At 42.4% G+C, this 12,836-nt stretch overlaps 1 protein-coding gene across 1 annotated transcript in view; it reads left to right on the forward strand.

Moving 5' to 3' along the window:
• Positions 1-12,417, forward strand: part of LOC109390085 (vascular endothelial growth factor receptor kdr-like) — a 286,991-nt gene extending 274,574 nt beyond the window's left edge. The window contains exon 31 of the mRNA XM_019656126.1: positions 7,083-12,417. Coding sequence (XP_019511671.1) covers positions 7,083-7,284 — 202 coding nt within the window. The 3' untranslated portion in view covers positions 7,285-12,417. The remainder of the gene's footprint in view (positions 1-7,082) is intronic.
• Positions 12,418-12,836: the final 419 nt, after the last annotated feature.

The following is a 12,836-nucleotide window of genomic DNA, read 5'->3' on the forward strand; positions in this document are numbered from 1 at the left end:
ATCTTCTAAATTGCTGATTCAATCCTCTGCTTCATCTTCTATTGTATACTTCATTTCAGTTATTATATTCTTTATTACTGACTGGTTCTTTTTTATGTTTTCTATCTCCAGTTTTACATTTCATATCTCTTTGTTAAAGTTGTCTCTGAGACCATTGAGCATGCTGACAGCCAGTGTTTTGAACTCTGCACCTAATAGAATGCTTGCCTTCATTTTGTTCAGTTTTTTTTCTGAAGATTTGTTCTTTTGTTTGGGACATGTTTCTTTGTCTCCCATTTGGCTGTCTCCCTGAGTTTGTTTCTCTGTATTAGTTAGGGCTACTAAGCCTCCCAATCTTAGTAGAGTGGCCTTATGTAGTAGGTGCTCCATGGGGCCCAGTGGCACATTCTCCATGTTCACCTTACCTGGGTGCTGCAGGTGTGTCCCTTGTGTAGGTTGTGTGTGTCCTCCTGTTGTAGTTGAGCCTTGATGCTGTTGGCACTTCAGTGGGAGGGATTTACCCTCAAGCTGATTGGTTGTAAGGACTGACCATGACTACCCTGGAGGAACTGCTGTACAGGGGCTGACCCTACAGAGCTGGATTCACTTTAGCAAGGCGCTGGTACCTGCTGAGTCTGCCCTTTGAGTGTGTCATCCTTGGAGGTAGTCGAATGAAACTCTGGCTTAACCTGAAGCTGGTCACCAGGTGTGTTAGCACCAAGTCCTCCTGGGATGTGCCCCACCACAGGCCAAGTTCAGCAGTATACTGTGCCATGCCCAGGGCCACTTGGCATGAGCCACAAAGCAATCTGCAGATGCCTGCTACTTGCACTGGGTTTGGCAGTGCCTTGAGAGGCCAAGCCTCAAACTGAGGCTAGCTCCCACTAGTGCCAGGCTTGGGGCTGTTTACCAAGATGTACAGGACACACTGAAGTTAGATTCTGCCTGTTTGGGTTTTGTGAACCTTTTAGAGATTTTAGAAACCTTTGAGAGATTGGTCTTGGCAGCATCAGCCAAGACAAGCTGTTTGTATGGAGAAACCACTGGAAGCAGCTTGGGTGAGCCCACAAGTTGGGGTGGTGTCTCAGGGCAGCACCAGGGTGAGACAAACAAATAGTGCTAGCTATGTTGATGGAGACTCAGATATGTGTGTCTTCTCTTTTGATTTGTTGGTGTTCTTTAATGTTTGTAGGGGTTCCTTTCTTTGTATTTTATTATTATTTTGTAGGTTTTTGGTTGTGGTTTGTGGTTACCATGAAGTTAATATTATATCCATGTTTACCTATAGCAGTCTATTTTAAGCTGATAGGCATTTAAGATCAAACACATTATAAAACCACTACATTTTTACCCCCCCCCCAATGCTTTATGTTTTGACATCATATTTTATATATTTTTCTTTTTGTGTGTCCCCTGACTATTTAGTTATAGTTAATATTGATACTTTTTTCTTTTAACCTTCATATTAGCTTTCTAAGTGTTTGGTCCCCTGTGTTTATTATATATTTGCCTTTATACCAGTGAGTTTTTTTTTCTTTCCTGTATTTTCTTATTTCTGGTTATGGCCTTTTCTTCTCTGCATAAAGACCCTTTAACATTCCTTTTAATGCCAGTTTAGTGGTTGTGAACTCCTTTAGTTTTTGCTTGCCTGGGAAACTCTTTATCTCTCCTTCAATTCTGAATGATAACCTTGATGGGTATAGTATTCTATTAATAGGTAATAGATGCCTTTCTTGCATCACTTTAGATATTTCCTGTCACATACTTTTGGCCTATAAAATTAATGATGAGAAATAATATGATAGACTTTTGGGGTTTATGTGACTTATTATTTCCCTCTTGCTGCCTTCAAGGTTGCCTCTTTATCCTTTTTCTTTTTTTTCCATTTTAATGACACTATGTCTTTCCGTGAGTCTTTTGGGGTTCATCTTGTTTCGAACTGTCTGTGTTTCCTGGACCTGGATATCTGTTTCCTTCCCCAGATAAGGAAAGTTTTCAGCCATTATTTCTTCAAATGTATTTTCTGCCCTTTTCTCTCTCTTCTTCTTCTTCTAGAATCCCTACAATAGAATCAGTAGAGTACTTGATGTTGTCCCATAGGTCCCTTATACTACCCTCATTTAAAAGAATTTTTTTTTCATTTCGCTGCTCTGATTGAGTGATTTCCACTATTCTGTCTTGCAGGTCTCACTAATCTGTTGTTCTGGATTAACTAATCTGCTATCAATGCCTTCTAGAGTATTTTTTCATTCCAGTTATTGTATTGTTCATTTCTGATTGTTTCTTTATTATATTTTTTAACTTTTTGTTGAAATTCTCTCTAAATCCTTCTATTCTACTCTCAACTTTATTGTACATCCTTATGACTGTTTCCTTGAATTTTTTATCATGCAAATTCCTTTTCTTTATTTTATTAGAGTTTTTCCTCTGGGTTTTTTTCTTCTTCTTCCTTCATTTGAGGCATATTCTTCTATCTCCCCATTTTGTTTAACTCTCTGGGTTTTTTTTTTATTCTTATGAGCTAGAACAAATAACAACCTCTTTCAATGTTGAAAAAGTGGACTTTTGTAGAGGTAGCCTCTGTGAAGACTGTGCAGAATGATTTTGGTAGGCTGATTAAAGTTGGAGCAGGCTTTGCAGTGCCTGGTGTGTTGCCCGGCCAGAAAGAGAGAATTCCAGGTGGGGCAGCCTGATGTACATTTATGTGCTGTAGCTCCCTGTGGTTCTGGCTGTCCCTTGTCAGAATGGAGTCAGGACATGGCAACCTGATGTGTGTGTGCTTCCTTGCCCTTCTGATCTGGGCATGGCTTCCCATTGTGTGCATGGCATACCCTGTTGCTTTGTCTGTTATCTGAGCTAAGTTTGTGTAGAGCTGCTGTGTGTGTGTCTGTCATAGTGCCCTACTTGTTCCAAACTTCCTCCAGGCAGGTCAGCCCTGTGTTCACATGCAGCAGTGCCCTACTAACCCTACATTTCCTCTATATGAGGGAGCACTGTGTACATGTACCACGATGCCTTGGTAGTTCTTCATTTTCTTTGGGTTCTATAATCCTATGTGCACATGCAGCAACTCCCTGCTAGTTCCACTCTTTCTCCCGATGGGGTGGTCCTGTGTGCAAGCACTGCATTACCCTGTTAGTTCCATGCTTTCTCTGGGTGGGGCAGTCCTATATGTATGTACAGCAGTACCTTACTAGTTCTTCCCTTTCTCTGGGAAAAACAGCCCTATGTGTATTTACAGCAGTGCCCTACTAGTTCCACACTTTCTCCGGGTGGGGTAGCTTTATGTGTATGTGCAGCAGCATCCTACTGGCTTAACACTTTCTCTGGATGGGGAAGCCCTATGTGGAAGCACTACAGTGCCCTGCTAGTTTTACACTTTCTCTGGGTGGGCAGCCCCATGTGTGTGTGGAGCCCAGTGGGTGTGTGCAGCAGTACCTTGTTGTACCTGCTGAATCAGTTTCCAGGTGGAGGGACCCTGTGCGTGAGTGCTCTGGAACCCTCCTGTTCCTGTTGTAGCTAGCTCCGAGAGGGGTGCCTTGTGCTGGTTACAGCAGCCCTGCAGCTTGACCAGATCACCTGAATAGAGCTCCCACTTGCTATCCAAATGCAGGGGAAATGCAAAGAATTGCACTCACTGGTTCCTCTGGTCCTGGAGAGTTCCCTCAGCTCCTGGAGGGTTCTCACAGTTCCCCAGCCTTCTCTGTGTGGTCTCTCTCTTCTGTTTGTTGTGCAGAAACTGTTCATGTGGCCCTCTGTTATCTCTCAGAAGGAATTACTCTAAATATGAATGTGCATATGATATGTCCATGGAAGGGGGCAAGCTCAGCATCTTCCAATGCCCCATCTTGGACCTGCCTCTCCTTAATGTCTTTTGATGATTCCTGGTTTCAGGCCTCTTAGGATTCCAGTCCAAGGATACATGGTAGATAAAGAGTAAACTCTCAGAATTTACTGCATTGTTGTACCTCAAATCCTTAGGCTCCTAGGCCATTTGGCTTCTTTTTCCAGCTTTCAGAGTATTTCTATCATTTTCTATTGAGCTGTTTCCAGGACATTTAGTTGTATTAATATGGGAGTCACAGGGAAATGAAAGACTATGCCAGTTTTTTTAGCATTTGCTTTTTCTTTTTCACAGCTGCACTATTCATTTCTCCTGAGCCAGCTCATTCCATCAAGCTGGGATATTGGCAGTCCCACCAGTCATTGCATGTCATCATCAAGAATTTAGGGAAGAAATGTGTAGTGTTATTCATCTGGAAATGCTATTAAGCCAGCAATAACCCTGAGCAAGGGCAGAGCAGTTTATTGCTTTTTGATCATATTGGGAAAGAATGTGTTCTCTACACATCCTCCCATAGATTTCATTTGAGATCTGCTGGGGATTCAGGTTTTAGTGTTGATTGATGATTTGTGTAGTTTTCAGGGCAGCCACCTGTGACTTACAGTAGTTCAAGTTGCTGGTCCTTTTTCCTTTCCATGTGCATCATATCTAACCAGGTTCAGTTTTTCAGAAAGGCACTAGACTTGGCATTGAGCTGCAGGTATAAACTGTCACCCTGGGTCAGCCACCACATATTCTGCCATATCTAGGCCTCAAGCACATTCCTATGCACAATCCCATTGGCTGCAGTGTTCTCATATCTAGAGCTAAAATTCCACTCAAAGACCAAGGCAGCCATATATAGTTGCGCAGGTTGTGTCCTGCACAAGAGTACCCAGACCATGTGTCCTAGCATGGTGACACATCTATTTTTTTTCCCAAAGAAAAAGGCCCTTTTCTGTAATCCACATAAAAATGCCAATTGGGCTACTGGCAACCCTGTCAATGTTCATCCCTCTACAATTGATTCATGATGACTAAGGAAACCTAATACTTCTAGTTGGAGGCATTGCTTTGAGCATTGCTCTGAAAATTTTGGAAAAGAGACTTAACCACCTTTCTGAGCTTCATTTTCCTTATTTATATAATGGCAAAAATAATGGTTATTTTGTATGGACATTTTAAGTGAAATTAAATAAGACTGAATACATGCAAATGGTTGTGAATTGTGAAGTTCTATACAACTGGTGGTCGTTGTACTGCAGTCTAGATGAATAAATAAAACAAACGTTAAAAAGTCACCAACCAAACAAAGCAGGGCATGTAAAATGGTACAAGGGATGGGGCAAAGGGACAGCAGTAATAATAACAGCTAACTCCTTTAAAACACCATGTTCAGTCTGTTTCAACTAGTGACTGTGTAAAAATTTATTTTGCCATTACAATTCTATATGGTAATTATGTGTTTTCATGATGAAGAAACTGAGGCACAGAGTGATTTAGTAACTTAACCAATAGCATAGCAAGTATTTGAACCTAGGAAGTCTGGCCTCTAGAGTCCTCTCTTCTGACTACAATCTTTAAGAGTTCAGAGAGGGAGGGCTTCATACTGGAATGGTAGGGTGTGGCTTTCTGGCAAAGTGGGATCTGAATAAGACCTGTGAGGATGAGTGTAATTTAGATGAGTGTGTAAGAAGCAAGAAGGTATTCCAGTTAGAAAAAGGCATGAGCAAAAGCAGAGAAAGAAGGAGGCCAAGAAGTGTTTGACAGATAGGAGAATAGACAGGTTTGGCCATAGTGGGGAAATGAGGTGGATACAGTTCCACTTAACCATGGCCTACTTTTAGGACAAGGCTTAAAAGTATATTCTCCATGGGAAATTATATGACACTTGTTATACATAGCCTCTCTCAAGTTTGGCTGCTTTTACCCAGAAAATAAATGTCTTAAGCCACAAAAGAGTAAGTGGTAATGGTGAGAGTAAAGGCATCATCTACTTGCCAGGGAAGCCATGCATCTTTAAGTGACAAGAAAGCATATCAGGGACCCACTTTGTTACAGAGGCCTGAGCCCCTCAGACATGACTCCCTATGCCATATTCCCTGAACCAACTCAAGCTCATTTAAGGAGGGTATGGGGGAAGCTGTAACATTCTTACAACTTGAAAAATTCTGGATGTAACTGAATCAGATTCCAGAAAAAATAAAAATATGAATTTTGTTTCCTAGAATCTGATGTAGAATAAAATTAGAGCTCTTAATCAAAGTTACTATGTAAAATAGTCTCATTAAATACACATTAAGAGCTCTGTTAACCTCGTAGAAAGATTTGGGTTCTTGCCCCCAAATCATAACCCAGGATTTGGCTCCAGAGGTCCTGGGACCCAAAATAGCCTGTACAACAAGGAAGACTCCTTGAGGCAGTGCCCACAGGTGTTAACCTCTACTCAGGGCTGCCAAGGATTGTTGGATGAGAGAGACACAGAGAGAAGGAAGTTCTGTTCTGCCATAGGGGCCCAGGATGAGGAAGAAAAGGAACAGAAGTAGAGAAACTCAGGTCCCTAATGCCACTACAGTGCTCCAGGATTCAGAGAACGGAATTGCTTCTTGCTGCCCCACCCCTACTGCAACCACTCTGGGAGTCCAGGAAACCTTTCACTCTTCCTTTTACATAATGAGAAAAGTGAGTGATATTAAAGAGAAGAACTAGTGTGGGGTGATATAGGAGTCTTCTTGTGACAGAGAGCATGATACCTTGAAAGCTTTAAGTTAAACTATATGCAATTGTCATTTTTATAGGCCCAAAATAGTCAAATAAGATATTAGAGCCAGAAAGAGCTTAAAGATCATCTAATCCAACTTTCTTTCCTCATATTCATCCTACAGATGAAGAAATTGAAGCCTATAATGTGACTCTTCCAAAGTTACACAGCTCTGTAGAATTTCCTGGGGCTTGAGGCAGTGTTAACTGTGAACACAAGCTACATTGAAAATATTCCTGGTGGCTTTCTGCAATCAGATTAGAAACTGCCTGCTAGAAGGGACCACAATTCCTATTTCTTGAGTTTTCCCATTTGCCTAGCACAAAATCACCACAGTGCATTTACACCTGCACTGATCTTTGGCTTCCTCAAAGGGAGAAACTTGTTCTTTTCAAAATAAGCATCAGGTTTTCTCCGTGTCTGCCAGCCTCTGGAACTCCTCTGTCTAAAACACGCTCTCCTATCTCCCAAACTACCAGTGCTAAGCATGTTTTTTTCTCTCTCTCTCTCTCTGACTAGCCTGAGAACTGTCAGCAAGAACAATAAGACCATTCAGAGGGAGACTGAGATGGAGTTTGTAAAATACCACTCAGCCCTTGAGCTTGAAGACGAAGACCAGATGAAAGAGACTTCCCTCCTGCCACTGGATCCTACCCTTGAATGCCACAGCCCACCACCTGACTATAACTCTGTGGTCCACTATAGCACTCTACCCATGTAATCTAATACCAGTGCCCTTCTTTTGCTGCCCCTTTTCAAATTAATCTCTTTTTGCCTCAGAAATCACCAATTCTTTCCATGTCCATGTCATGGTAACAGAATAACTAACTTGGGACTGGAGAATGAAAGAACACCTTGACGGAGAATTTCCATTCTTCACAACTTTGGGGGGCACAGCTGGCCCAAGCCAGGACCTCAGGCCTGATAGAGAAACAACAAGATGTTCAGTCCCATTTCTTTTTCTATTAAACACCAGTTACCCTACTTGGGTGTTACAGCCCCACAATAGCACCTTCAGTAATTCCATATGTAACCCCCTAACTTGGCAACTTGGCCCATTGTACTTTCATGAGGGCCACTAAAAAGAACAATCTCTGTTGACCCCTCAAAGACCCCCAGAGCCTCCAGTCAGGAACTGTAGCCCCATCATATTCAGATCTTAATAGTCAGCCTCCAAGCAGGGCTTGGTGGAATTTTACCCGGATATCTTTTCTTAAAAACAATTAAAGCAGCCATTGTTCAGACCTAGAATCTACTAGGGTTTGACAGTGGAAGGCAATGGACAGCTATTTGCCTGCAATGTATCCCATGAGGTATCTATCTAATACTCCACAGCCTCCTTTGCATTCAAGCAATTTCTAGCAGCGCCAATGGGAGTTGGGCACACCCTGTATATTTAGGATACGCTCCGCATACACTGCCAGTTTCATCACCTTTGTGTTGTTCCCATGCCAAAAAACATCCAATCAGATTCTCTGGCTATTACCCAGTACTCATGTGGATTTCAAGAACACCATGACTTTGATATATAAGCCCCCAAATCCACATGTCAGGCAAACATCAGCACACAAAGTGTATCTACGTGGACTCAAACAAAAGCAATGAGGAGAGAGTTTGTGCTTGCTGCCCTTCCAGATTGGCCTGTACTTCTCCACTTCCAGAAAGCTCCTGTAGCTACTTCTCTGCTGAAGGAGGAACCTGTAGTTATCCTCCTGACCATGCTAAAGACTGACGCTATCTGTAGTCTCCCCTTTCAAAAACAACTGTGCAGTTGAATCACATCGAACAAGGCAGTGCCTCCCAACTGCGCCCTAAGCCCAGGATCATGAAGCTACACCAGGCTGGACAATGTGCTCATCCCTGGATTGCATGAGGAGACTATCCACTGACTTTAGAATTAGTGAGCCTTCTCCTCTGATTCATTTTCATAGCATCAGAGAAAAAAGGGAGCAAGCAGCATTCTACAAAAATGAGGACCTGAAAGACACTCTGGTTCCTTCCTACTTCCCCTTTTGTAAACGAGAAAACTAATAACCAGAAAAGAAAAGGGGCTTGCATTCGTGTCTCCTGATTACTGGCCCAATGCCCTTTCCATTATTTGGATGGTGTAGCCACATGTGTGCATACATATAAACACCTGCTAATATAAACAACGATGCCACTGGAAGAGACCCCAAAAGTAGTTATTTTTTTCCTTTGCATTCCTTTTTGGCTAGCATGCACCCAAAAAACATGTCTTTCCTCATGGAAACAGAGGCCTGGGCTTCTGCTGCAACTGCCCCCGTCTTTTCTATAGTAGCTCAAAGAACCCCAGGACTGTTGAAACCCAATTTTCACTTGTGACCCAAGAGCATTGGTGATGTAAAAGGCAGTGAAAGGCAGGCTAGGTCCATACCCTGTCTATTTAAGAAGTTCGTAAAAATGCCCAGACACGCAGGGCTATAAGCCCTAGAAAAACTCCAGTTTGGGCATATTCAGAACCAAGAGGTAAATGCAAACCCTTTTACCACCCCATGCCTTAGCCTACTGACAATACTAGAAACATCTGTGCTTGGCTCAACAAGTAGTGCCATGTGTGTGGTAGAAGAAATGATGGGGGAAATCACCACTAGCCTCCAACCACTATTAGGATGGTCCTCTTCCTCCAGCTTTTCTCCAGAAAGTGGTTATGTCATGGCTGTGCTCCTAGGAAATGGTCTGAATCAGCTTTGCCACTGATTTAAGTAGACCCTGTGAGTTGAATGGAGTAAGCTACCACTAGGAGGTTATGGTGAAAAGCCAAGCCTCGTTCCTCCCTCTTGCCTGTCTCTGCTGAGAAATGATGGCTCTAGAGATAGCAATAAATTGATCATCATTTGGACACCTATCCAGGAGAATTCCCAATTGCCCCTGATGGTCAGCAGCTTTGTCAAGGGCCAGCCTTGGCTAACACAAACTATGTATAGTGGGATCCACAGGAACAGAGTCAATGATACTCTCATCACATTTATGATTTAGCTTCACTGGGGGAAAGAGTCTTTCAAGTGTTCAAAAAATTCTTCAGTAATGTGCATGGTTCTTCTATCCAGTGTTTGAGTGAAGAGAAATTCATCCCGTAATTCATTCAGCAAGAGGATTCCCCTTTGGCTGGACATGCTTGTATTGCATCTACTTTATAAAAAGCTTTTCCTCAAGGCAGACGCTGACCAGAACTTTCAATAGGACCTCATGTAGCTACAAAGGCAATATAGACAAGAGGTCTCAGGAACTATAATTTTTGAAGAAATGACCACATTCCTCTCCATAAGATTTCATGATGAGATGTTTAGACCAGCGAACAACAGTAACATTTTAAACTGTTAAACTGTTGAACAAAACATTATTTTGAAGTTCCAGTTTTTGAATTGATATCATTCATACCTTATCTTCTTAGTGTAATTATGTTCCAGACTGGCTGTCCTTGAATGAAAAGCCACTTCAGAGTGGGCTGCCTTGGCCCAATTACTTAAGACAGTTGCCTCCACTTTTTCCTGCTCTACTCAACCTCTGAAGACCTCTTTTGTTTTTGCCCCCCCCCCATTCTCTACTGTACCTCATATTGTGCCAAGGTCAGGGAAGACAAGCAGTAAGGGAGGCTCCTCACTTCTGTTTACCCCCTGAATGGGAGGAACACTCCATCAAGAATGTCCCTTCTCACTTGAAGGTTGGGCAGGTATACCAGCCCTCTGCAGGCCATGGTGAGCAGCTACAGTGAGCCAACCAACAATCCCTTATCTTATTGATTCTTGTCCACAGCCTACAGTGGATACATTACCCGAATGTTACTGTATTTTGTTGGTATATTTCTAATCTATTGTTTTAAGCTTTATTACTCCTTCCATTTAATGGAGTATATTTTTATGTAGCCATATACACATATATACAGAAATGATGTTTCTAACTTGTTATGCCATACCAAAAGTTGCATATTATAATGGCAACCTTTCTGCAGGCTGGACCACCTCTCATGCAGAGTACACAGTGGTTTCCAATAATAGTTCCAAATGTCAGATACCTCATTCCTCTCTGGGAATTAGCAGTCCATATCTTCTTGCACTGAGCTCCTTCCAGTGCTCCATGTTGGGCAGATGTTCTGTCAAACTCTAGGTAAATTTCACTCTGCTTATAGCTCCCTTTCACCCAAGAGGATGAGAAGGGGAGAGGAAAAATGGGTTGTTATTGACTCTTTTACCTATCCAATTACTTGTGAGGTTGGGGAGTGGAGCTTGAATTATTAAGGGAGTCCAACTAACCAAGTTTCTCAGGGATTGTTGCATGGCCCCCAGGAGTACCTCTAGTTACTTATATTTCTCTAATTTAGTTGGTAAAGTCTTAAGATCTTGCACTCAACATGATGAACTTTTATTTGTCACATTCTCTGGACTATTTCACTTATTATTTCTAGACCATGGGAACAGCAAGGATTTTAGGGCTTGGAGATACTTTTGACTCTCCAAATGCAAATTCTGAGGCCTCCAATATCCTCCTTAGGAGAATAAATGCATAGCTTGTTGATAATTGCTTTTATTTGCCTATTTGGACTCCTGTGTATCTATGAGTGCTTAGCAGCAGACTGGAAGCAGACTTGTTAAGGAGTCACTCCCAGGAGTTGGCAAAGGTGATTTTGCATGGCTGGGAAGGGTACTTTGGCTAAGATGCCCCCCTCTGTTCTGCAGTTCTACAAACACCCTCTTCAAGAGGCCCTCTGACACCAATATATATTGATGCCAAAAGTAGCTAATAGAGAGAGGACTGGTTTGCCTGCAGAGTGCTAATCTCACCCTGGTATTGTCACCTGCAGCCAGGCTGTGCTTTGTTTCCACAGTCCCTCCATTCCCCATAGACAATGAGATTCCTCTCAGAGATCTATTCTTACCTGTTTCTATCTCTCTAATCTTATCTCTTGGCAGACAGTTGAGGGGAGTTATTCAAAGAAATCACAGACCACTCTCCCTCTGGCACCCAGAGATGCACTTACAGCCAAGGTAGCAGCAGTAGTGCAACCACAGGGACATTGCTGGCTGGCTGTGCCAACAAGTAGTCTGATGCAAGACTTCAGTTCTTTGAGACATGGAGCTCCTCATGTCTCAAATAAGTGCTCACTGTATTTTCTTCCTAAGTGACTGTTAGGTGAAAGGCCCACCAACCTTTGGGGCCATCCTACCCTGCTGGTATTTCCCCCCTACCAAGAGGATGCAATTCTGAACAGGGACAACTATTCCCCCTAGGTAAACGAAAACCATTTGCTCCAGAAATAGGGTAACTGAAGAATGATAGGATGTTTTTGATAGAGGATTGTCCTTTAACCCCTACCTTGTAATATGAAATTTTCAGTTTACCCCACAGAGAGAAAATGGGAAGCTCTCCCCTAGACTGATGATACTGCCATGCTAATAAGGAGGTGGGCCTAGCTGGCCAATAAATGAAGATCAGGATAGTGCAATGTAGTGCTCAACAAATTTCCAGTTCTGACAAAAAATTCCACTGTGTCAGAAGCAACCCTCTACCTCCTACAGCTCGCATTTCATTTGTAGACCTTGCTTTCCCTGACTACAAATATGCCAGGAAAATCCTAAACCTAAATAAATCCCCTATAACACAACTTTTCCTTAGCTTTCCACTTAGCCAGATGGAGAATGTACCCATGTGAAGAAATCCTCCCCTTCCATAAATTGTATCGTATTATTATGTAATCAAATTATATTGTATCTTTTATTTTAAATATAGAAGTCTATATGTACACAATCCAGTCATTGTTTGCCTGATCTTATTTGACATTTATATGTTTCTGAAAGCTTTAACTGCTGCCTCTTCCAAGCAGTACCTCTCCTTCCTCTGTCACTTTTACTTGGGATGATTTTACAAAGATGAATATTACATGTGAAGTAAACAAACTTTCAGAAGACCACGGGTTTCCATTATTTCACAGGTATGTGTACACAAAAAAGTGGCCTAGGTCTGGTTTAGGACACACCTGTACTGATAGTACCCTGTGACATCCAGGAGAGAGCCCCTGGAACCATTCAGGTTCATCACTGATGGGTACCTGGGAACCTGGGCCAACGGCTGACCAGGATTTCTCTTGCCCTAGGCTACAGTGTATTCGGGAGGGCAAATGGAGGGGCCCCGTTTTGAAAAGAAGCTGAATGCAAAAGTTGCTCAGAATGTCCAAATAAGCAACCAGTCTCTTTTTTTTATCAGTTTCAGGTGTACAAAACAACATGATTAGACATTTACACCCCTCACAAAGTGATC

Source organism: Hipposideros armiger, unplaced genomic scaffold, assembly GCF_001890085.2.
Source record: "Hipposideros armiger isolate ML-2016 unplaced genomic scaffold, ASM189008v1 scaffold_254, whole genome shotgun sequence".
NCBI classification, from domain to species: domain Eukaryota; kingdom Metazoa; phylum Chordata; class Mammalia; order Chiroptera; family Hipposideridae; genus Hipposideros; species Hipposideros armiger.